Source organism: Trichechus manatus, unplaced genomic scaffold, assembly GCF_000243295.1.
Source record: "Trichechus manatus latirostris isolate Lorelei unplaced genomic scaffold, TriManLat1.0 scaffold00133, whole genome shotgun sequence".
Lineage (NCBI taxonomy): Eukaryota > Metazoa > Chordata > Mammalia > Sirenia > Trichechidae > Trichechus > Trichechus manatus.
In genome coordinates this window covers 7,137,588-7,164,582 of record NW_004444069.1, presented here as the reverse complement: position 1 = coordinate 7,164,582, position 26,995 = coordinate 7,137,588, and the positions used below count along the sequence as shown (strand labels likewise).

The window sequence follows — 26,995 nt, the reverse complement described above, 5'->3', positions numbered from 1 at the left end:
CGTCTTTTAAATATCTAACATTATTTTGAATCATTTTTTGAAAAAATAAAACTTCTGAGATAAACAATTATAGAAAAGACATTTTGAAAGATAACAGATACAGTGCTGAATTATGTTAAAGAAATAAAACTGAGTTATTTTCCAGAGTCACCACTCATCTGTCAGTTTGTCATATCATACTGTGGTGGCTTGCATGTTGTTGTGATGCCAGAAGCCATGCCACCAGTATTTCAAATACCAGCAGGGTCACACATGGTAGACAGGTTTCAGCGGAGCTTCCAGACTAAGGCAGACTAGGAAGAAGAACCGGCAGTCTACTTCTGAATAAATTGGCTAGTAAAAACCGTATGAATAGCCACGGGTCTGATAGAATGCCAGAAGATGAGCCCCTCAGGTTGGAAGGCACTCAAAAGACTAGGGAAGAGCTGCCTCCTCAAAGTAGAGTCAACCTTAATGATGTAGATGGAGTAAAACTTTCGGGACTTCATTTGCTGATGTGGCACAACTCAAAATGGGAAGAAACAGTTGCAAATATCCATTAATAATCAGAACGTGGAATGTACGAAGCATGAATCTAGGAAAATTGGAAGTTGTCAAAAATGAAATGGAACAAATAAAGATCAATATCCTAGGCATTAGTGAGCTAAAATGGACTGGTATTGGCCATTTTGAATCAGACAATCATATGGTCTACTATGCCAGGAATGACAAATTGAACAGGAATAGTGTCACATTCATCGTCAAAAAGAACATTTCAAGATCTATCCTGAAGTACAACGCTGTCAGTGATAGGATAATATCCATATGCCTACAAGGAAGATCAGTTAATACGACTATTATTCAAATTTACACACCAACCACTAATGCCAAAGATGAAGAAATTGAAGATTTTTACCAACTTCTGCAGTCTAAAATGATCAAACATGCAATCAAGATGCACTGATAATTACTGGTGATTAGAATGTGAGAGTTGGAAACAAAGAAGAAGGATTGGTAGTTGGAAGATATGGCCTTGGTGATAGAAACGATACCAAAGATAGCACGACAGAATTTTGCAAGATCAATGACTTCTTCATTGCAAATACCTTTTTTTAACAACATAAAAGGTGACTATACTTGTGAACTTCGCTGGATGGAATACATAGGAATCAAATCGACTACATTTGTGGAAAGAGACAACGGAGAAGCTCAATATCATCAGTCAGAACAAGGTCAGGGGCCAACTGCAGAACAGACCATCAATTGCTCATACGCAAGTTCAAGTTAAAGCTGAAGAAAATTAGAACAAGTACACGAGAGCCAAAGTACAACCCTGAGTATATCTCACCTGAATTTAGAGACCATCTTAAGAACAGATTGGATGTGTTGAACACTAATGACCAAAGACCAGATGAGTTGTGGAATGACATCTAGGACACCATACATGAAGAATACAAAAGGTCATTAAAAAGACAGGAAAGAAAGAAAAGACCAAAATGGATGTCAGAAGAGACTCTGAAACTTGCTGTTGAACGTCAAGTAGCTAAAGAGAATGGAAGAAATTATGACATAAAAGAGCTGAACATAAGATTTCGGAGGCCGCTTGAGAAGACAAAGTAATGTATTATAACAAAATGTGCAAAGACCTGGAGATAGAAAACCAAAAGGGAAGAACAAGCTCAGCATTTCTCAAGTTGAAAGAGCTGAAGAAAAACTCAAGCCTTGAGGGTAGAATCCTTCAGGATTCTACAGGGAAAATATTAAACAATGCAGGAAGCATCAAAAGAAGATGGAAAGAATACACAGCGTCACTACACCAAAAAGAACTGGTCAACGTTCAACCATTTCAGGAGGTAGTCTATGAGCAGGAACCGATGGTACTGAAGGAAGAAGTCCAAGTTGCACTGAAGGCACTGGCAAAAAACAAGGCTCCAGAAATTAATGGAATACAAATTGAGATGTTTCAACAAACAGATGCAGCACTGGAGGCGCTCATTCATCTATGCCAAGAAATTTGGAAGACAGCTATCTGGCCATCTGACTGGAAGAGATCCATATGCGTGCCCATTCCAAAGAAAGTTGATCCAACAGAATGTGGAAATTATCAAACAACATCATTAATATCACACACAAGTAAAATTCTGCTGAAGATCATTCAAAAGCATTTGCAGCAGTATATCGACAGGGAACTGCCAAAAATTCAAGCTGGATTCAGAAAAGGTATGGAATGGCAGATATCATTGCTGATGTCAGATGGATCTTGGCTGAAAGCAGAGAATACCAGAAAGATGTTTAGCTGTGTTTTACTGACTATGCGAAGGCATTCAACTGTGTGGATTATAACAAAGTATGGATAACACTGCAAACAATGGGAATTCCAAACACTTAATTGTGCTCATGAGCAACCTGTACATAGACCACAAGACAGTCATTCTAACAGAATAAAGGGATACTGCGTCGTTTAAAATCAGGAAAGGTGTATGTCAGAGTTGTATCCTTTTACCATACTTATTCAGTCTGTGTGCTGAGCAAATAATCCAAGAAGCTGGACTATATGAAGGAGAACACGGTATCAGGATTGGAGGAAGACTCACTAACAACCTGAGATACACAGATGACACAACCTTGCTCGCTGAAAGCGAAGAGGACTTGAAGCAATTATTGATGAAGATCAAAGACTTTATCTGTATAGATTACACTATACACTTTCAGTATGGATTATACCTCAACATAAAGAAAACAAAAATCCTTACAACTGGACCAACAAGCAACATCATGATAAACAGAGAAAAAATTGAAGCTGTCAAGGATTTCATCTTACTTGGATCCACAATCAATACTCATGGAAGCAGCAGTCAAGAAATCAAGTGACGCACTGCACTGGGCAAATCCGCTGCAAAAGACCTTTTCAAAGTGTTAAAAAGCAAAGATATCACTCTGAGGACTAAGGTGTGCCTAATTCAAGCCATGGTATTTTCAATTACCTCATATGCGTGGGAGAGCTGGACAATGAATAAGGCAGACCAAAAAACAATTAATGCCTTTGAATTATGGTGTTGGCGAAGAAAATGAAATATACCATGGACTTTCAGAAGAATGAACAAATTTGTCTTGGAGGAAGTATAGCCAGAATGCTCCATAGAAGTGAGGATGGTAAGACTTCATCTCGCATACTTTGGACATGTTATCAGGAGGGACCAGTCCCTGGAGAAGGACATCATGCTTGGTAAAGTAGAGGGTCAGTGCAAAAGAGGAAGATCCTCAATGAGATGGACTGACACAGTGGCTGCAACAATGGGCTCAAACACAGTAATGATTGTGAGGATGGTACAGGACTTGGCAGTGTTTCATTCTGCTGTACATGGAGTTGCTATGAGTCACAACGACTCGATAGCACCTAACAACAACATTTTCCATAGCTTTGGAGTCCATGTCCTCTTCTTTTTAGACTTTATATAAGTGATCTAAAGAAGGGGTTCTGGCTGTATTTTGAAAGTGTACATTTATTACTAGGTGAATAAACTTCATTCCTAAGGTAGTTTTCAGTTAAAACAAAATCTCTCATTGCTAATGATCTCAGGTAATAATTAAAAGCAACATTCAAAAAGGACCTTTATATTTTAATGTGAAATTCTCTAACAGACTCCCACCATACGTGCTTGGCTGCTAACCAAAAGGTCTGTGGTTCAAATCTATTAGCCACTCCTTGGGAGAAAGATGTGGCATTCTGCTTCCGTAAAGATTTACAGCCTTAGAAACCCTATGGGGCAGTTCTATTCTGTCCTATAGGGTCGCTATGAGTCAGAATTGACTCGACAGCAATGGTTTTTTTATAGCCAGGACTTGGAAGGAAGGGAGAGAAGAAATGAAGGGAGGGAAAGAGAGGAGGATGAGAGGAGGGAGAGAGGAAGGGAGGGAAGAGAAGGTCAACCTAAAGCTACTAATATTAACTTTAAAAAGTAAAATCAGGAGACAGGTTATTTCAGTGAGCAAAGGAGAACGCAAGCGGAATCAGATGCCCATGTTTTCACTAGGGAGAACAGTAACACTTAAAATCACCGACATAAGAAAATGAAAACAGAATCACTGTATATTTTCACAGTTCCTTGCATGTAACCAAAATATTCAAAACAACACAACAAAACTCATTTATTCTGGTCCTTTGTCTCTTCTTAAAACTTTGTCACATACTTATAAGTTTGTGTAGAAGAGGATTTGGGTGTGTCACACTCTTTTGGAAAAACCCAAAGCGCTTTCTGGGGCTCCCCGTTTTGCCAGCCTTGCTGAGTTTGGGAGACATGAAGCATTGCTCTCTGGCCAGAGTCCTGAATCTCAGTCAAGGTTAACGAGGAAGTTGGAGCGAGTGACTTACTGTATGGCTGAGGAAGGAGATGAGGGGGCTGGACAGGAACCACCTGTGTGGCTCGGCCCAAGGACGAAGGCTCGTCGGCAGCAGTGCCCGACTGCTGGAAAGCCAAATCAATCTCTTCATCTGTCAGCCCTGGGGGAAGAGGACATAATTGCAGATGAGTACCTTTCTCCACTGTCCACGGCTGCAATGAAATCTTCATTGAGAAAAGACCTTTTCAGTCACAGAATGCCTAGCACCCTGAGATGCTGCCGCCTCGATTTCAGATTTTCCGGAACCTCTCTCAGTTGCAATTTAACCTTAAGCGACAGAATATTAGCCTCAACACTGCTTCCAAATGTGGCTTATTCAATTTCCTTAATTTATCCTTGAGTTTATTGCTGCTTTTGAAGTCGCTCCATACTGCAATTCTCCATTCTTCCCCCGAAAACAGATACCATCAACTGCAAATGTGGCTCATTTTAATCTGTTATGGTGTTAAAAAAAAAAAAGAGGGAAAAAAACTAACAATAATGCATGAAAACAGACAGGGAAACAAAAAACTAATTATTGGGTGAGACGACTAATTAGTCTAGATTGTTTCCGAAGACGGGAATAATTTGCTTTATTTTATGACAAATGCAGAAATAAAAAGAAAAATCAGGACTGACTGTGATTAGTATGAATGGGATACAGAATGTAAAGAAGAAAATAAAACAAGAAAACAGATCAAAACAAGGCCAGGCCCAAACTTTCAGATGATTATTGCTCTAGCCTATCATAGTCTGCCTATATCGCCTTTGGCTAGTTTTTTTTTTTCATCCTCCAGACACTCGGAGCCACGCTGCACGTGGGACATCAGGAAATCGCAGGGCACCATCTGCAGTGGCTAGAACATGTGGAGAGGATTTGCCCACGGAGGAATGAAAGGTAAGTGAGAAACCCATGAAGATCACATTTCCAGTGGGCACACAGCTGGAATAATTTCGGCAGGCTGAGGACGGTGACTCTGCCCCAACCACCCCAAAGGAAGGAGTGCAGCGTGGCTCACAGGTGTAAGGAAAACTCCCGCCAAGGCCAACCTGGAAGTAATTCAGAGCATACAAAAACTCTGGCCATGGGAGTTGGAAAAGCAGGTGGGGGGTCATGCTAACTTGCTAAAGACCACTCCTGCTAGCTCGTGCTGTTCCTGGAATCCCAATCTCCAGTCCAGCAGCAACATGGAGCTTTTAAACTCGAGCTGAGAGCTCTTCCACATCTGGTCAGCAGCTCTCCATTAGAGGCCCACAGCATGGTCTATTTGCCCCTGGGGGTGGATGAAGTACAAGGAGGTTCTGAGGATCAGCATCTTCAAAAACATGGTGCCTCACACTCTGTGCCAAGGGACTAATAGACAGTGCACATTAATGCTGAGAGCACAGCTCGGCCCTGCACCATACTGGCACGGGAGGTGGCTGCAGCCAGCTATCCCTCAGACTTTTCGGGCCCCACCACAATTGGGCAGGGAAGAATGCCTAGACTATGTAGAGTGGCCCTGGATCCTTTTTTCTCTTCTTGCACTGAGCAGATGAGGTCCGTTCTCATTTGAAACCGCAGCTCTTCCCCCTTCCCTTCTTCTCACAGTGTTGCTGTCCAGTGTAGGCAAGGCCACACCCCTGCACTGTCTGAAGTGCCGCTAGGCTACCCCGATAGCACCATGCTCTCAATAGACTGATGGGCAGAGGAGAAAGCTTCCAGGGCTCAGAGTATCATTTACTGGCACTTAGGCGCCTTCCAGACACAAAAGCTAAATTTGAGTATACTGGGGCTACACAGGTGATTTTTCTCCTTCCTATCTCCTCCCTAACTCCCCAGCTGGCTGTAAAGGGAATGTGTTACCTGTCATTTCACCTCCCAAGAAGAACAGGGACAGGGCCACCAGGCAAACCAGGCAAAAATGGAGACCACATTTCCCCGTGTTTGTGCCTCCCAGACTCCAGCCTTTGTAGTGACTGTCAATCACTCCTACTAAATAGGAAGAGGAACCCCTTTCCGAGTCCTAGTAGGAAGGCTGGTGTTGTAACCAGTTCATAATCGGCCATTAGAGAAGACGGTGGCATCTGCGACATCAGCACAGGCTGATGGTCACTGGTACACTATGGAATTTTACAAACCTGGTGGTTCGTGCGCCTTGTCAGCCACTGGCTGCAAATGAGGATAATTTTCCCAAAAGGAGCATTCAGTTGCATTCTCATTTTCCCTTTTGGCTCTTTCAAATATAAACAAGTATGATAATGTTTAACGCTGGGGAAATACATAGTAAGTTACAGACTGTGCTGCGGCCCTGAGAGTTGGAGCTGGTTAAAGGGACAGGCCTCCCTGCCTGCTGCCCTGCCCTCTGGCCCTGAGCTTTTACGGAGCCTATTTTCCTAATAAAACATGTTCCGTGCATTATTGCAGCCGAGCCCAAGACTGAGCCCTGGCTTAAAGGGCATCAGCACTTCCTTCCATGCTCTTGTTTTTCAGAGACCTTATCGTTTGATGCTCTAAATTTACACTGGCTGGAATTCTGATATCCCTCGTTCTCCGGTAGAGTCAGGATTTTGATTTAGTTACATAAAATGAATCATTTTTCTTGTTTAGAAAAAAATAAGCATTTTAACTATCTCAATGAATAATATAATTTCAGAGCTGGACCATTATCCCAGCCATCCTCTCATTTAAGAGATAAAAAACCGAGGCCCAAGGAGGGTAAAACGTATGCCCCAAATCATACTAGTTAGAGACAGGGCTTTGAACCAGTTTGTTCCAGTCTGAACCCCTGCTGAGAATTTGCATTTCTAACAAGTTCCCCGACGATGCTAATAGTGCTAGTTAGGGACCAATTCTGAGAACCACTAGTAGAGCAGTGGTTCTCAACATTTATTATAATACATAAGCATCATCTGGGGATCTTGTTAAAATGTAGATTCTGATTCAGTATATCTGGGGGTGGAAATGAAAACTCTCAGCAGAGGTCTGAACCTGAACAAACCGGTTCAAAGCCCTGGTTAGAGACTGCTCATGGCTCAACAACAACCCAGGCAATGCATCTCCTGCCTGGTGAGTTTACACTCTCCCACAGAGGGACAAAGCATCAGATGACAGATTCAGGCATTATGTCTTAAGTCCTCAGTCTTGTGAAAAGACCTGATAAGGATTAAAATTTCTTCTCCCACCTCCAGGTCAGGCACCCCAATCTATAGATAAGAGCTAACAAACATTGTTTGGGGGCTACACTAAAACAACACAGGAACGTAACCTACAGGCCCTCACGTGAATGATATCTGGACAACTTTTAGAACACCAGCAGGCTGAGGAGTAGACTTCCCTGGTCTCCTTTTAATATTCTAACTCCAAATCAGACCCACATGCACTCGTGCTTCCCTGAACACATCCTCTTCCTCCAGAGTGTCCCCAGTTTAGGTAGGACTGACCATCTTTGGGACTGTCATTGGCTCCTGGTGCTGAAATGACCCTGCTTTAGGGGTGAGCTATCACCACAGGACCACCCATAAGACATCCAGTTCCCTAGTCCCATTCCCCCACCCACCCTTGCCCTCTGATGGAAACCTTGCAGAATCCAAAAGGTTAAAAGGAATAATAAAGGAAACTGCCAATTGTAAGTGAATTATATTTGGCTCTGAAAGCTGAGCTCAGGCTATATTATAAAAGGCATCTCTTTGCGTTGTTTACCATCACCCTGACTAATGCAGACCTTTTTTTTTTTTTTTTAAATAATCTCATGCAAATTAGACACACACGCTTCCTTCCAGTTGATTGCTATCTGCAAGGAATAATCTAACCATAGAGGGACTGAGCAAGGGCTGCACAGAGCAGAGGGATGGTGCGAAGGGCTCACTGTCCTGGGGCTGGAAGCCTCCTCCAGCCCTCCCCCTACACCTCAAGTCCTTGAACTGCTGCCTTTGGAAGAATTAGTCCATTTCAATAAAGCCTAAGATTTTGAGTTAGGGTGTCTGTTTGCATTATGATACCACTAACACTTTGCATTCACATACTCTTTCCATCACTTCACCACTGCCACTTGACGATTTTAAAGATTGACCAGCCGCCTCCCCCCAACCCCCACCAGTCAGTAGCACTGACAGTGAAAATATATTATTGATAGAAAATAAATTACGAAAGGGCTGCTCAGTCATGCCATCCACTCACTAGCCTTAGCCAAGAGCAGTGGGAAAAAGGGACATGGGAGCTTGCCAGATGCAAGCAGGACTTAAGCTCCTGACTCTGAGGGGCCAAGTGTCATTTCACCCTGAAGACCCACAGTTGTCTCATCTGCAAAACAGAGACCGCAGTTCAAAGGCAAATGAATACCCTATGCACCCAAAATCAGGGCAAACTTCTTAATTCTCTGGAATCTACTTCCCCAAATGTCCAAAACAGTCAGTTCCTTTAGCAAGGAGCTGCCTGCTACCCAAAGCAGGGCAAGCTGGGCCAAAGATCTGTTTTCCAACATGTTCTCCAGAGCAGGGTCATTTAAGAAGAAAAGAACAAGTGAGCTAAACCCTACTAATTAATAAAGCCCCATTTCACAGCTTCAGCCCCTGAACAGAATGGCCTTAGGGCTGCCACACCTGCCCATTTTCATCCCCTAGAAGATAAACAAATTTGTTTTCTTTTTCTAAAGGTTTCTGTTAAAATGCAAACAAAACCAAACCAGCTGACTTTGTGAGCCAGTTGACTGGCTGAGCATACAACGCTGCAGGGGCCTTTCCCAGGCCTGGGACAAACTGGACACCAGGAAGGGCTGTCTTGTTCTGTGGAACTAGCTGTGCAAGGACTTCTCAGAATCAGTAACCTCAATTCTGTCCCCAGTGACCGCTGGGCACGGCCACTGGGCCTGACCACAGTGTGTAGGTGAGACAGAAAGACAGCGGAGACAGACAGCAGCACCCTGGGCATCCCTTGTGTCAAACAGCAGCTGGGCTGGAAGGGTCAAGAGGAGCTGGAAGAGAAGCAAGGTCAGAAGCCCAAGGGCACCTCGCAGCCCAGCCTGAGTTTTCTAATAAAAACGTAGCATCTGACTGGGATTAAGGCCAGGGCCAGAGGGCCAGCAGCCAAGGGCGGCAGTTCAGGGCTGGTACCGCAGGCCATGCTCCTCCCCCGTCCACAGACCCTCTGTTTACAGGCCTCAGGTGATTCATCTGGGGCTCGGGCCACTGGTGGGGTCACCTCTCTCACAACACCACTAGTTATCTCCTCGGGCACACTCTTGGAGGAGACGAGGCAGAGAAGACATCCAGCTAAAAATACTCCCCAAATTAAAAGAAAAATCTACTCTCTCAGAAAAGGTTAGGGGAGGGAAAAGGAAAAAAAGGATTTTTATTTTATTTTATTAACATTTTGTTAGAACAGTAGAGTACAATAAGGACTCTCAGAGGCTCTAAAAGTCGTTGGATGACCTGTAGACCCCTATTTCCCAGTGCCTTGTATAAAATTGAATTTTTTAAACATAAATTATACGTAATGACGACACTGTAAAAACTAACAGTAATGGAAAGCTGTGCTGTATTTCATTAGCCTGTATTATTCCGTGCCACCTGATCCAGCCGGGCCTTGTTTATGAGTTAGTGTGTTAGCAGATGCCGATGGAAGCATTTGCTTCGACCTTGCTCTTCTCATTGGGGCATGAAATTACGACGGCAGCACCTTGATATTACAGCCATAAATACAGTAAACTGCAAATTTAAGCCAACGGCTCCTATTGTCTCTGAACATAAAGCTGATCGGTATTTATTTAAAAGGAGAACAAAAAAAATATTATATATCACCTTGTTTATGGGGCCTCCCCCACCCACTTTTCCATCCCCCTCCCCCAGCCCCCCAACCAGTCTAATTCACTTGGCTAAAATATTAAGCAAATAAGCCAACTGCTCTTTCTCCTCTGCTGATTAACCATTCCCAAGCAGCGAAATTGTTTTTGAGAAAACTAGTTCCACATATCATTACCCTAAATGAAAGAGTTTTTATAAAAACTGATCTGATAGGGGGCTGGTTCCCACCATCTTGATATTGCTACGTGAATTCAAGAACAAGACCTGAGACTTTCCCGTCTCTTTAAATGAGGGAAGTTCAAACAACAGGAGAAAAAGTTGCTGATAAGGCCCTGAAATGGTATGTTCCCTCAGTATCCTTCTAAAAATCGTTAGGTAGAAATGCTATTTCAAAAAGTAGCAAAACGCTGCCTCCTGCCATCTAAGGAAAGAAAGAAAAGATATCTAACCAAGAATATAATTCTCATCTGAACCCCCAGAGAGCTGGGGGACTTCTCATTAAAACTTGTACCAATCCCCTCCTTCTCCCAGTGAACCATACAGACAATATATCCTTTAAATACATTAAATGTGGAAGAAAAATAAACACAAAGACAAAAGGACACTGGCTATCACCCTGCCACGTCTGCTCGTATAAATTGCCAAGAAAAAAGCCAGTGCAAAATGTATTTCCCTGCTACTTTAAAGACTGAGGAACCTGGCAAGTCTGCTTTCTTGATGTCAGTGGGGAGCAGGATCTCTCTGCCTCTCAGAAAAGCAGAAAGAGGGCTGTAAAATCTCAGTCACTTTCAAGCCCAAGTTTGGAGCTTTTCAAAGGGTAAGCGGTGAGAAATGTAGAACACGAGCAGGCAAGATCTGGAGTCACTACCAATGAAGCAGGCAGAAGGAGCATTTCAGCAATGAACTAAATGCAAGTTCTTGTGCATAGTTTAATTCCAAATCAGATAGCTTGGGGTTCATCACAGGGCCCAGTGGTATCAATGACACAGCCAAATCAGCCAAGATCAAAAGTTTTTGTACTTTTATATTTGATATGTGATTCCACGAGGCAGACATACCCCCTTGGAGCCCTAAATTATATCAGCCACACCAGTCATTGAGCTCAGCTCCTTCCGAATAAAGAGGAAACTTCCCTATAAAATTTATTGAGCTTCTCTGGGGAGTAGTATAACTGGCGAACAAGACAGAAGTGAGCTGTCCCCCTGTGTAACACAAATTGAGATCGCTCATATGAAAGACTGGGAGGGCTTCCAATCAGCATCTGTGATGTCTATCTTTCGATCTATAGTCTAAAGGTGGTTTTTTTTTTTTCTTTTTAATCCCTCTCACCTAAATTAGAAACAAAAACAAAAAAGAGTTGCTTTCGATATTTGATCATCAATTTCAAAGAATTAATAACAGGGCAAACACTGTGGCCACTGTCAGGGACAGCAGACTCTAGCCGAGCAGGGGTTGGCAACAGGCTGAGAAGTCAGCAGTCTCTCATTGCGCTTAAAAAGACCTAGGGGAGGAGCTCTGTTCTTAAAGACCAAAGAGTTGATAATCAGGAGCCACTGCTACTTCAAGGCCAAAGCCAAGTAAGTCAAATGTAGGTTTGCCTATGTGTGGAAAAGCTAAATTAACTAACACTTTTAACAATACTCAAATCTTGCTTCTTTTTCAGAAGAGGCAGTGAAGTTTGTTCAAAAAAAGAAAGAAAAACACCTTGAACAACCAAAGAAATTCAGAACTGGAAGAAAACCTGGAGCTTATCTGGGCTCTTGTTTTATTTTTCTGTTTGTTTGGTTTTTGTTTTTTCCTTATGTTTTATAGCCCATGGCAAGCCCCAGAGACAGAACCAGGCTTCCAATCCTGGGCTCTGTTTCCTGGGGTTGTCGTGGGGGGAGCGGGTCCCGTCATTAGCAGTCTGACATGTCGCTCTCCCCTGCTACCTAACACATTCATCACATTTTAAATCAGCAAACTCTTAGAATCAGTCCCCTAAAAACAGAAGAACAACAAACGGACTATATGTAGCATGGGGGAAAACTAGGTGAAGGGTACATGGGAGCTCTGTGTACTATTTTTGCAACTTCCTGTGAATCTATAATTATTTCAAAATAAAGTTTGAAAAACAATGTATGTACACACACAAATTCAGTTGTGTGTATATGAATGAGATAAACGAAGAACAGACAAGAAACTGGCACCACTGGTTATATCTGAAAAGGGGAATGGCAGCCGGAGGACAGAGACGGAAGGCGGACTTTTCACTGCATATCCTTTTGAACTTGTTCCATGTGAATATTATTTATGATTCAAAAGAATAATTAAATTTATTTTTAAGATTAAAGAAAATATTGGGAGAAACAACAACTTAATCCTTGACAAAATGACTTAGAATGTTTATCCCCATTTTCTGGAAGAGAAAAACCAAGACAGAAATGTACGAAGACTTGCCCGGGAGCTGGGATTACGTTGATATCCACAGTTCTAATCTCTTGCTTAACCCACTGTGGCTGTAACCACAGCAGCCAAGTACAAGGTGGCTTTTTTTTTTTTTTTTTAATGTGCTTTTGAAAAGCAGACATCTGTTCTAATTTGACACATCCTGGCTGTCCAAATGTTTCTTTCAGCTCTAAATATTTGCTTCACGGATGGAAATGTTTCCATCACTGCAACAAAACAAACATTTGCTTTGGGGGGGAGGGGGGGTCCAGCCATACACTGTTTCGTATGTTACTTGAAACAGCCGGATTTGGGAAGTGACTCTTCTGTTGGCCACACATCAAGGTGAAGATTTTTTGTTCCTAATTTGCTCCTCAAAGAAAACTTTGTCACAAGAGGCCAGTGCACTGGGGCACACGACAGTAATCTAGCTAAACACTACAAATGTTCACTTGTGGTTTTCTTTTACATCTTGAATCTTAAACATGTGATCAGAAGTTTTATTATTTGGCATTCAACTTAATTCCTGAAGTTTTAAATTGCCATGTAGCTATCCGGTTTTTAAAAAAATCTTCACATTAATCTGATATTAACACATTAAAAACATGCTATGTCCTAACAGGTCAATACATAAGTTATTCTGTCACCCCCTATTTGTGTATCTCATATGAACCTGGTATTGCTACTACTGTCAACATTATTAGTATAGACAGATGAATCTGTAGTAGTCAATCAAACCATAAATATTTACGTGCTTATTTTGCTAGGTAATGTGACAGAGCTGAGACCTCATCTTACCTACCTGTAAAATGGGGGCCTCCCTAAGAGCAGCCTCCTTTCTCCCAATTTTTTATGTTGGTATATAAAGAGATGTATACGTGCACGTGCGCGTGCACACACACACGTATGTATATTCATAAGTATGCAAATACATATTTATATATGCAAATACCTGTTTGCCTCCATATTTTCACATAAGCAAATTTTTACTGATAATAAAAATAACACACGTAAACTTCAGAGAAAAAGGAAAATAAAGAAAAACATACAGAATAAAATGAAAAATCATTCAGACTTCCAATCTCCAGCCGGAAATAGCAGCCAAAATATATTAAACCCAAGTGCTAGGAAGTGTTTTAGGAGCTTTTCCTACTTTTAACCCTTGAATCCCAACAATGAATAACCTTGTGTAGGGCCTGCGAGGCGCACGACTCCAGGGCTCAGCGCTCAGCACGTGTGTGGCACCTCGTGGGACTGTGCAGTGCATAATCCATGCAGCCACAGGTAGCAGCCATGCCCCTGTGAAACAGGTACTTCATTCTCCCCATTTGATGGATGAGGAATCAGAGACACACATATGACATCCAGCCTAAGTCATTCTGCTAGTAGGTGTGGAGCAGGGGCACAAACCTAGTCAGCAGGCTTCTACAACACAACTACTCTGTACAACACAAGGGGGAAGTATTCCAAATGTTTGTTCAAGTGAAAGAGAAAACTGATACCCCTGACTTCTACCACATCATTCAGATGTGTTTGGAAAGTTATTAAGGCTGATATTTTTTTCAAGTTAAAAAAAAACTTTTATACGAGACTATTCAATGTTGGCCAGGGTGCTGTGGAAGTGTAAACTGAGAAACTTTGTGAAGATAGTTTTGTACTCTATATCAAGGTCATTTAAAAAATGTTCATACATATTGATTCAACAATTTGTAGGAAATAATAAAATAATGTAGTTTAAGATTTACGCACAAAGATGGTTCATCACCATGTTTTCAATAATAGTAAAAAATTAAACAATGTAAATGTCTAAAGAGGAATGATCATGCAAATTACGATATATTTCAATAACGTAGTATTATTCAAATGTTCATTCATATGAGCAATTTTTGATGATATAGGAAAAGGCTTTTGATACGTTAAGAGAAAAAGCAGATGTTATATTCATAGTATGATCTCAATTATTTTAAAAAAAGAAACAAAAGGAAGCAGTAGAGTTGCATCATTTTTAACTTAAAATAAATTCAATTGATACATGTTCAGAAGGAAAAAGAAAGGGAGATTACTCTATAAACAGTGGGGAGGGGTGTGTCAGTTCAACAAGTGTTGTGCCTCAGAGTGCGCATGAGATGTTGTTGTTGTTGTTAGGTGCTGTCGAGTCGATTCCAACTTATAGTGACCCCATGTGACAGAGTAGAACTGCCCCATAGGGTTTTCTAGGTTGTAATCGTTATAGGAGCAGATCACCAGATCTTTCTCCCGCAGAGCCATTGGGTGGGTTCAAACCACCAACCTATAGGTTAGCAGCCCAGCATTTAACCATTGCACATGAGGTAGAAGGCTTGAATTCCCCTTTCCCTTATCACCCATCCCACACACCCACGCTGTCTGAGCACCCTGCCACAGGGTGTTTTCTTTCCATACATCTCTGGAAATGTCCGTATTTTCCTTCACTTGAAAAAAAAATTTTTATTGTGAAATAATTTCAGACTTACTGAAAACTTATAAGAATAGTACAAAGAAGTCCCATATATCCTTCACCCAGATTCTCATGATCAGTGTTAAATTGATCACATTTGCTTTATTAGTCTCTATCTAATTATTCTACCTGAACTGTTTAAGACCAAATTACAGACATGATGACCTCTTTCCCTCTAAATGGAAATCCTGGTGGCATAGTGGTTAAGAGCTACGGCTGCTAATCAAATGGTCGGCGGTTTGAATCTACCAGGCGCTCCTTGGAAACCCTATGGGGCAGTTCTACTCTGTCCTATAGGGTCGCTATGAGTTGGAATCGACTTGACAGCAACAGGTTTTGGGTATTCTTCCCCCCCTAAATACTTCAGTGTGTATTTCCAAAAAAAAGAAATAAAAGTCATTCTCTTACATAACTGTAGTACAATTATCAAAATCAAGAAGTTAACATTGTTAAATTTGCATCCGTAGCTCAGACCTCTCCTCTGAACTCAATTTATGCTATCCATCTGCCCACATGATACCTCCACTTGGATGTCTAATAGAGATCTCAAACTTAGTATGTCTAAAACGGAGCTCCTAATGTTGCTCCACCACACTAGGGCATTCCTAGTTAACGACAGCTCTGTCTTCCTAGTCACACAAGGCCAATAATCTTGGAGTCATCCTTAATTCCTGCTCCTCTTTCACACTCTAGATCCAACAAATCAGGTTTTCTGATGGATTTACTTTCAAACAATATCCAGGGATCTGAGGACTTCTCACCATTTAACTAGTCTCCAAGCTTCTACCCTTGACCTGTCTATTCTTAACCCAGCAGCCATGGTGATACTGTTAAAGCTTATTAAGTCAGATTACATCACTTCTTTGCTTAAAACCCTCGGATGGGTTCCCATTTTACTCAAAGAAAAATCAAAGTCCCCACAGTGATCAATACTGCCCTCCACAACCCCGCTTCCTATCAATGCTGTGACCTCGCTTCTCACTACTGTCCACTCTGCCTCACACCAGCCTCCTTCCTCTTCCTAGAATTTGCCAGACACGCTCCCTCTTCAGGCTTTTACAGGGCTTGTTCCCTTTCGTGGAACTCTTTCTCCCCAGAAATCTTCATGGCTTGCTTCCTCATTTTCTTCAAGTTTTTGCTTAAAGGTCACCTTCGTGGGGTCTTTCCAGATCATTCCATTTAAAACTGCAACTTCCCAAGAACTATCACTCTTACTCTACTTACATTAATCTTACATTTGACTCTATGTATTGCTGTCTCCCCTCGCCCCATTAGAATGTAAGCTTCATAAAGGCAGGGATTTTTGTCTATTTTATTCACTGCTATATTCTCACTACTTAGAATAGTGCCTGGCACCTAGTCGGTGTTCAATAAAAATGTGTTGAATTAATAAATAAATGGAAATCCAATACGCAAAACAGATCAAAGTAATGCTGCTCAGGTTTTGAGAGGGACTTTGGGGGCGTGGAAAAAACCCCAAGTCCTGCCTTTATTCTCTCTTTGTCCTGGAACATCTTTAGAACCTCCAAGGATTCCAGAGGTGAGTGTAAAAGCTGTTACCGCATATTCACCATGTATTAAAGCAAAGTAGTTTGTTCCCTAGTTCCTAACAGACCTTGCACTCTCCAGTCTTCTGCCTGGATGTTCCACCCATAGGAGTAGCCTTCTCCCAATCCTACTCAGATCTGGTCTGCTCTTCCAGGTTCAACCCCACCACCACCGGAGCTTTCCCTGATCATCCCAGCCTGAAGCACTTTTCTATAGCAATTATAATCTGTATAATATTCTTCCATAGATGCCCTGGTGGCACAACGGTTAAGCGCTCAGCTGCTAAGCAAAAGGTCAGTGGTTCCAATCCACCAGCGGCTCTGAGGGAGAAAAGACCTGGAGATCTGCTCCCATGAAGACTACAGCCTAGAAAACAATATGGGGCAGTTCTGCTCTGTCACACAGGATCCCTATGAGTGGGAATTGACTCAGTTGCATCTAATAACATAAATATTCTTCCAGTTACCACACATAGGTAACCTTTCTTTTGTCTTGTATCATTTTCTAAGGATTTTAATGTTGTTGACCATTAAAACATTTTAGAAGTTGAACATGTTTATGTTTTGCCTCTCAACTAGACAGTAAACTCCAGAGGACAGGGATTTTGTTTAATATTTACAGTCTTCCAAGAGTGTGAGACCTAGAAAGTACCTGAGAAATCATTCTGGTTTTTTTTGGAAGAGTGCCCTCAGGGCACTTACATTAAAATGGGGGAGGAGGCAAACAGGTAATAAACATAATTAAAAAAAGATAATACATTAAATTTTAGTTGGTAAAAATAGCCTGTTGTTTTTCCAAAATAATGGACTTTTGGCAGGAAGATAAAAAATCCAAAAAATGAAAAAAGGTTTCAGTAAAAATGCACAATTACAGTCTCTGAGCAATTCTGATTGAGTCACTTTCTCAACAGTCCTTCTTTGACACTCTATTAATAATCAAACCCATGTATTCCCTACCCCCTACTTCTGTGCTGTGTCTTCCTGGCTCGTATTCATGAACCTAACCTACCATAGATTTTACTTTAATTTTGTTTATTTTGTTATATTTATAAATGTCTACTGTCTGTCTTGAGGCATGGATGGTTCAGTGATAAAATTCTCATTTTCCATGCAGGAGACCTGGGTTTGATTAAGACCAATGCACCTCATGCACAGGCACCGCCCCCGTCTGTCAGTAGAGGCTCATGTGTTGCTATGATACTGAACAGGTTTCAGCGGAGCTTCCAGACTAAGACAGACTAAAAAGAAAGGTCTGAGGATCTACTGAAAATCAACCATGAAAACCCTAGGAATCACAATGGTCTGATCCTCAACCAGTCATGGGTATGGCACGGGACCCGGCAGTGTTTTGTTCCATTATGCGTGGCGTCGCCATGAGTTGGGGGCCGACTTGATGGCATCTAACAACAGCGATGGGCTGGGGAATAACTCAAGAAAAAGTCATATAGAGGTGGGGGCTCTCCCCTAAAGTGGTTGCTTCTTTCAATAATCAAATCCATTCCAATTTCTGCTTGCTTTTTGGGGGCTGTCCAGTGCCGTCAAACAGTGTTATTTAAATATTTAGTCCTGAATTTATATTTGTTATTGATGGCACTATTATTCTGATACAAGCTAAATCTATCACCACTGAAAGCTAGAACTCTAACTCAGAATGTTTTTGAAAGAATGAAGAAGTGAGCCTTGCTCTTGTACATACTAAAATTGATTATAAAGATACAGCAATTGAATAATTTTGGCACTTGTGTAAGAGTGCATAGGTCAATGAAAACAGAACAGGTATCCCTTAAAAAGACCTTGCTATGTATTAAAATTTAATATATAATAAAGGAAACTTAACAAATATGGAAAGGAATGATTTATCCATTTGAAGGATCATGCTGGAAAAAGTGATGTTTGAAAAGAGCTTCACTTCATATCACTTCATAAATTTCAGATGGATTAAAGAGTTAAATATAAAATATGAAATAAAATGTGGATAAATATTTAACTTATGACTGGTTCAGTGTCCATGAGCAAATTATTTAAGCCCTCTCCTTAGGTTCCTCCTCAACAGCAAGATAATAAAAAATGTCTACCTCATAGGATTTTTGTGATTAAATAAAATAAGGCCACTTACCTCACTGCCTGACATATAATTAGCCCTCAATAAATGTTAACTGTTGCTATTGTTGTTACAGTAATTATTACTATTTAATAACTATCGGGAAGGATTCTCTTATCATAAAAATAATGGAGGAAATATCAGAAGATTGATAGATTCGATTATGTGAAAATAATCACTTTTACATATTAAAAAAGGTAAAAGGCAAGTAACAATGGAGAAAATATTTGCAAACATGACAAAGAATTAATTCTTAACATATAAAGAGTATTTAAAAATAAGTAAAGCACTAACATCCCAGCAGAAAAATGGGGGCAGGGGGGAACCTTGAATAAACATTTCTAAGAAGAAACATCAGTGGTCAATAAATATATTTTAAAAGTTCAACTGTGTTATTAATCAAATAAATGCAAATTAAAACAATCTGAGAAAGGGGTTTTGTTGTTTTTTAATGATACATGATTAGTATATTGAGACAACTATGCTAATACCCTGGTGAAGGAAGTATGAACTGGCCTGACTCATCTGGAAATCATTCATCACTATGTATCCAGATTCTTTAAAAGATGTCATTCAATAATTCCTCATTTCAGGAATCTATTTTGAGTGAATATCAGACTTGGTGCTAGTCCCCATTTTTTCTAATTCCTTTAAATAAAAAACAAGAAAGAAAATAAATCAAACACTCATCTCAAGAAGCTAGAAGAACATCAGAAAAATCCAAACAAAATAGATGAAAGTAATTCTTTAGAAGAGTGTTTTGAATGTTCAAGTGGCCAAATTTTTGTGCAGGGCTTCTTACTGTAAATTTTAGTTTTATTGCCTCATGTGTGTCAGAGAATGGGGTCTATATGATTTTTGTTTTTTGGACTTAATATTGAGATTTTTCTTTGTGGGCAATTTACGTAACTTTAGTAAGTGTACCATGAGTACTGAAAAATTGTATAGTCTCTGTTTTAAGGGTATAAAACTTATATATTTGTATGTAAAACAAGTTTATTAATTATGTTATTTAATTACTTCAGATTTTTTGCCTACTGATTTACCAAATTCCGAGGTGTATTAATATCTTCAACTATGATTGTGGTTTTAAATTCTCCTTGCAGTTCTAGTTGTTTTTGCTTTATATACTTGGATAGAATATTTTTAAGTGCACAGTTTCATGAGTGTTTTATCTTCTAGGCAGATTCAACTTCGTAATGATTTAAATTAACCCCTCATTCTCTTTAATGCTTTTTTAACCTTGACTTTCTAATCTGCCTAATATTAATACGGCCAATTTTGTTTCTCTTGGTTTGCGATTCCTTGCTACATACTGCCCATTTCTTGTTTTCAATTTTCCTATGTTATTCTGTTTTAGGTATGTCTCTTGTAAATAGCATAAAATTGGCCTTTGTTTTACTTTGTTTTACTAAGTCTGAGAACTGTCTTTTAATACAGAATTTTTTTTAATCCCTTGCATATTTATTGAGTTATTTTTTCCTCTCCTGACCTTTGCTACTCTTATCTTTTCTGTTTCCCTTGAATGTGGTTTAGAAGTTTTAAATCCTATTTTTCTCTAGTATAATAATCATTAGCTCTAATTTTTTTAAATTGAGAGATAACATACATACAGGTAGTCTGACTTATGATGTATTCCAGTTGCAACGAACCGCACTTACGACCGTCTGTTTTTGTTGTTGTTTTTTTGTACCTTATCATTAGTAATATGTACTACATACAATGTCACAGCACATAATTTGCTGATGTTATCGTTCTCAGATATTCATGCACAGACGTTCAATTTTATGATTTACTGTTCAAAACACTGCCACGATACATTTAGTTTTCTATCTAAACTAAATCTGGGGCTTCAGCTGCTTGAAAACATGAATCCAAACTCTTGATCACTTTGCTAACTCAACAGGCAGATTAGGGAAGTAATGAGATATTACTGCGAGATATATAAAGAAAAAAAAGAAAAGGACCATACAGACAACTCTCACTAATTTTCTGACCAAAAACACCATCCCCATTCCCAGGGATAAAACAGATGATCCAGGACTGTCCACAAGTGGAGTTATTACCACAACTGACAAAATGCCAACATCGTCCAACTCTTCAACATCGGAGTAAATTTTTATGATTTGTGTAATTTTTTATGTATTATGTATTAAAATATATCTGTAAGTTGATACATAAAGTTTCCAAACCCCAAAGACAAAGATTGGATTTATAAAGATACTGATAATAAAAAGCAATAAAAATGAAAACTAAATAAAAACGAGGTATTCGTCTTATGTCAGAATCGACTTGTGACAGAGCTGTAGGAACAGAACTCTGTCATAAATCAGGAACTACCTGTAGTTAAATAAGTACAATAATCATATCCTGGTGGCGTAGTGGTTAAGAGTTCAGCTGCTAACCAAAAGGTTGGCAGTTCGAATCCACCAATCGCTCCTTGGAAACCCTATGGGACAGTTCTACTCTGTCCTATAGGGTCACTATGAGTCGGTATCGACTCAAGAGCAACCGGTTTGGATTTTTTGGATGTGACTTGAGGTGAAGCCAATACAGTCCTATAGACAAAAGCACCATGCCGTCCCTCTGCAGCAAAGACTTGAAAAACGAAGTAAAACAGATACAAACATCAATCCTGGAATCCTAAGTACCAAAAGAATAAAGAATTTATCAAGCACCAAATGGAACAGGAAACTGACAGAGAACAGAGAATGAGGAGAGCTATGGAGTGGAGGTCCCATACCAGCTAATGCAGCTGGATTCGCCACCTTGGGCTACAGCCACCAAAGAACTCAGACAGGAAGTACGGGAAGGTAACTTCACAGAGCTCCCAACAGACCAACCGGTAACCAGGGATACATGCTTTCCCACCCCACACCCTTCTTCCCTGTACGAGGCCTCCGCTGCTTGCCAATGGGCCATGGTCCTTCGATCGGAGAGATATCAGCTCACTGCCGCCTGGATTCGCCATCTTGGAACTCAGCCACCAATTACTGTGGACAGGGAGTATGGGAAGGCAACTCCATGGAGCTCCCAGCAGGAGACAGAGCACCCGGTAAAAAGGATACAGACCCCCATTCTTCTTCCATGTATGAGGCCTCCACTGCTTGCCAACAGGCCATAGTTGCTCAGCTGGAGAGACAGTAGCTCACCGCCACTGGGATCTGCCCCAACGCCACCGGCCAGCCCCTTCAGTGCCATTTTTTTGTTCGATTTTTTATTTGTATTTTTGTTTTTAATATTGTTTTTTGTTGCTTCTCTTTCTCTCCCTTCCTTCCTTTCCTTTCTCCCACCCATCTAGCCCTGTGTGCCATCTCCTCCGCTTCTTGACAGGCTGTGATTTTTTGGGGTTTGTTCTTTTCTTTTTTCTGTTTCTTCTCTCTCCTTTCCTTTCTCCCACCTACCCAGCCCTGTACACTACCCCCGCCCCTTCTGGAGGGGCCATGCTGCACAGCTCGGCTAAACAGTCCCTGTGTGCAGCCTCCCCGTGTCTGTGCCGCCATCACCTACCAGTTCCCTCAGCACCATTTTATTCATTAATTAGTTTGTTTCTGGGTTTTTTTCTTTTTGTTATTGTTTCTTCTCTCTCCCTCCCTTCCTTCCTTTCCTTTCTCTCATTCACTCAGCCATGTGCGCCGCCCACAACATCTTGGTGGGCTGTGCTGTACCACTTGGCTGGAAAGCCTCTGGCACATGACCTCCCTGGGTCTGTGCCACCCTCACAGGCCAGGTCCCTCAGCATCATATTTTTTTTATCTTTAGCTTTCCCCTTCTCTTTTTCCTTCTCCCTCCCACCTAGGCCCTACGCTGCCTCTGCCCCTTCCTGATGCGCCATGCCGTGACACCTGAAGGGAGAGACATCAGGTCACTGCCACCCCAATTCCACCACGCCCCCAACGGCCGGTGCCCCTACCACCATATTTTTTTTGCCTTTGTTGTTGCTGGGTTATTTATTTATTTATTTTTAACTTGTTTGATTGTTGGTTTCTTCTCTTTCCCCTCTTTCCTTTCCTTTCTCCTGCCCACCTAACCCCATGCACCACCCACAATGCTTCTTGACAGGCCGAGCCACACTGTTCAGCTACAGAGCCACCAGCACATGGCCTTGCTGAGTCCGCCCTGCCCTCACCCACGGAATCTTACAGCACCGCCATTTTATGTATTTTACTTTATTTTTTGTTTTTTTACTTTTTTTTTGCCTTTGATTCTCTCTCCTTTCACCCTCCCACTTAGCTCTGCACATCACATCCTCTCCTTTCCCTCCTGCCGATCTACACCATGCACCGAGTGTCACACCCCCAAGCAGTACCAACACGGTCCCCTGGAACCTGCCCTGCATTGTTCCCCAGCCCTGCCCCATCACCCCCAGTTCATGCCACAAACTATCCATCCTCCACCCTCACTGGACCAGCCCTGCTGCACCATAGCTGAGTGACCAGCCCTGCCCATCTGCACAAAATGGTGAGAAGTATTGTGCCCACAGGCACAAGCAACAAAACACATCCAACTGGCCTGACCAGACATAACCAAATAAAACAAAACAGCAGGATGAAACAATCAAACCTACAATCAATAAACAAAGAAAATAATTCCTGGATGTCTTGAAGACAGCAGATAATATCAAAACGTATTAAAAAAACAGGAAAGGATGGCTCCAGAAAGTGACCAAAATAAAACACCAGATGACCTTCTGCTAGAAGAAAAGGCACTAGAACTACCTGACATGGAATTCAGAACTCTAATATTGAGGGTTCTGCAAAAGATGAAGGGAAATGCACACAAAAATAAGTAACAAATAGACAAAATCATAGAAAAGAGAGACAAAACAATGGCAGAAATCAGAATATAACACAGGAAAAAAATGTCAAATAAACAACTAGAAATCATACAAAAACAGCAATTAGAAATCAAAAAGCTAAACAACAAGACTTCAGAAATGGACAGTGCAACAGAAGGTTTTTAGGAGCAAATCTGAAACAACAGAAGACAAGATCAGCAAAATTGAAGGCAAATCCTTGTGTACCACTTTCAGGAAAAATCAGAGACAAGAATGAAGAAAAATGAAGAAAACTTGAGAACAATGTGGGATACAATCAAAAGCAAAAATCTGCATGTGATCGAAATTCCAGAACATGAGGAGAAAATAGAAAACACAGAGAGGATCATTGAAGATTTGTTGACAGAAAACTTCCCTAATATCATGAAGATGAAAAGCTGACTATCCAATAAGCTCAACAAACTCCATATAGGATAGCCCCCAAATGAAATAAAAAGGATCATAACAGAGTATTATGAAAAACTATACTCCAACATATTTGAAAATCTAGAGGAAATGGACAAATTTCTGGAAACACACTACCTACCCAAACTAACACAGACTGAAGTTGAAAATCTGAACAGACCCATAACAAGAGAAGAGATTGAAAAGGTAATTTAAAAAACTCCCAACAAAAAAAGCCCTGGCCCATATGGCTTCACTGGAGAATTCTACCAAACATTCAGAAAAGAGCTTACACCAGTACTACTCAAACTATTTCAGAGTATAGAAATGGAAGGGATACTTCCAAATTCATTCTATGAGGCCAGCATAACCCTGATACCAAAACCAAGCAAATACACCACAAAAACAGAAATTTACAGACCAATATCTCTCATGAACAGAAATGCAAAAATTCTCAACAAAATTCTAGCCAACAGAATACAGCATCATATCAAAAAAATAATACACCACTACCAAGTGGGATTCATAGCAGGTATGCAAGGATGGTTCAACATTAGAAAATCAATCAAAGTAACTGATAACATAAATAAAATAGAAGAATCACATGATCATCTCAATCGACACGAAAAGGCATTCGACAAAGTCCAACACCCATTCCTGACAAAAACTCTCAATAAAATAGGTACAGAAGGGAAATTCCTCAACATAATAAAGGGCATCTATACAAAACCAACACCCCACATCATTCTTAATGGAGAGAGGCTGAAAACATTCCTCTTGAGAACAGGAACAAGGCAAGGATACCCTTTATCACCACTCCTATTTAACGTTGTGCTGGAAGTCCTAGCTACAGCAAGAAGGCAAGAAAAAGAAAGGACACCCAAACTGGTAATGAAGAAGTAAAACTGTCCCAATTTGCAGATGATATGATACTATAGAGACAGAACCCAAAAGAATCCACGAGGAAACTACTGGAACTAATAGAAAGATTCAGTAGAGTAGCAGGACACAAGATAAACATACAAAAATCAGTTAGAGTCCTATACACCAAAAAAGAGTACTATAAAAAGGAAATCAGCAAAACAATACCATTCAGAATAGCCCCTAAAAAAATAAAATACTTAGGAAAAAATCTAACCAGGGATGTAAAAGACCTATGCAAAGAAAACTATGAAACATTACTGCAAGAAATCAAAAGAGACCTACATAAATGGAAAAATGTACCATGTACATGGATAAGTAGACTTAACATTGTGAAAATGTCAATTCTACCCAAAGCAATCTACAAATACAATACAATCTCGATCCATATACCAACAGCACTCTTTAATGAAATGGAAAAACTGATCATTAACTTCATATGGAAAGGGAAGAGGCCCCGGATAAGTAAAGCACTACTGAAGAAAAATAAAGTAGGAGGACTCACACTACCTGACCTCAGAAACTACTGTACAGCTACAGTAGTCAAAACAGCCTGGTACTGGTACAGCGACAGACACATTGACCAATGGAACAGAACTGAGAACCCAGATGTAAATCCATCCACCTACAGTCACCTGATCTTCGACAAAGGCCCAAAGTCCATCAAATGAGGAAAAGACAATCTTTTTAACAAACGGTGCTGGCAAAACTGGATGTCCATCTGTAAAAAAATGAAACAGGACCCATACCTCACACCATACACAAAAACCAATTAAAAAATGAATGAAAGACCTAAAAATAAAATCAAAAACTATAAAGCTCATAGAATAAAAAATAGGGTCAACGCTAGAGGCCCCAGTATACAGCATTAACAGAGTACAGATCATAACTAACAATGCACAAACACCAGAAGATAAGCTAGATAACTGGGACCTTCTAAAAATTAAACACTAATGCTCATCAAAAGACTTCACCAAATGAGTAAAAAGAGAACCTACAGACTGGGAAAACAATTTTGGTTATGACAAATTCAACAAAGGTCTAATCTCTAACATCTACAGGAAAATCCAACACCTCTACAACAAAAAGACAAATAATCCAATTGAAAAAATGGGCAAAGGAAGTGAACAGACACTTTACCAAAGAGGACATTCAAGTGGCTAACAGATACATGAGGAAAAGCTCATGATCACTAGTCATCAGAGAAATGCAAATCAAAACCACAATGAGATACCATCTTACCCTGACTTTACTGGCACAAATAAAAAAAACAGAAAATAGTAAATGTTGGAGAGGCTGTGGGGAGATTGGAATTCTTATGCACTGCTGGTGGGAATGCAAAATGGTACAATTATTTTGGAAAATGATATGGCGCTTTTTAAAAAGCTAGAAATAGAAATACTATATGATCCAGCAATCCCACTCGTAGGAATACGTCCTAGAGAAATCCTAGCTGTCGCACAAATAGACATATGCACACCCATGTCCATTGCAGCATTGTTCACAATACTAAAAAGATGGAAACAACCAAGATGCCCATCAAGAGATGAATGGATAAACAAATTATGGTATATACACACAATAGAATACTACACAATGATAAAAAACAACCAAGAATCTGCAAAGAATCTCACAACATGGATCAAACTGGACGGCGTTATGCTGAGTGAAATAAGTCAATCAAAAAAGGATAAATATTGTATGAGCCCACTACTATAAAAACTCATGAAAAGGTTTACACACAAAAAGAAACTAATCTTTGATGGTTATGAGGGAGGGGAGAGGCAGAAGCGAAAAAACACTAAATAGACAATAGATAAGTGGTAACCCTGGTGAAGGGTAAGACAGTACACAACACTGGGGAAGCCAGCACTACTTGTCCAAGGCAAGGTCATGGAAGCTCCATAGACACATCCAGACTCCCTGAGGGACCAAATTACTGGGCTGAGGGCTGTGGGGAACATCTAGCTCAACTGGCATAACACAGCATATAAAGAAAATGTTCTACATTCTACTTTGGTGAGTAGCGTCTGGGGTCTTAAAAGCATGTGAGCGCCCATCTAAGAATACTCCACTGGTCTCATCCCTTCGGGAGCAAGGGAGAATGAAGAGAACAGGATACAAGGAAAAGATTAGTCCAAAGGACTAATTGTCCACAGCTA

General features: G+C 40.6%; 1 protein-coding gene across 2 annotated transcripts in view; it reads right to left on the bottom strand.

Annotated features, from left to right (window-relative positions):
* The window catches only part of PEX14 (peroxisomal biogenesis factor 14), a 148,524-nt gene that overhangs the window by 30,193 nt on the left and 91,336 nt on the right, over window positions 1–26,995 (bottom strand). Inside the window, exon 4 of one of the 2 annotated variants that reach the window (XM_023739413.1) lies at window positions 4,352–4,480. The exons of the other annotated variant lie outside the window; for it this stretch is intronic. Coding sequence (XP_023595181.1) covers window positions 4,352–4,480 — 129 coding nt within the window. The remainder of the gene's footprint in view (window positions 1–4,351; window positions 4,481–26,995) is intronic. 2 annotated transcript variants of the gene reach the window in all.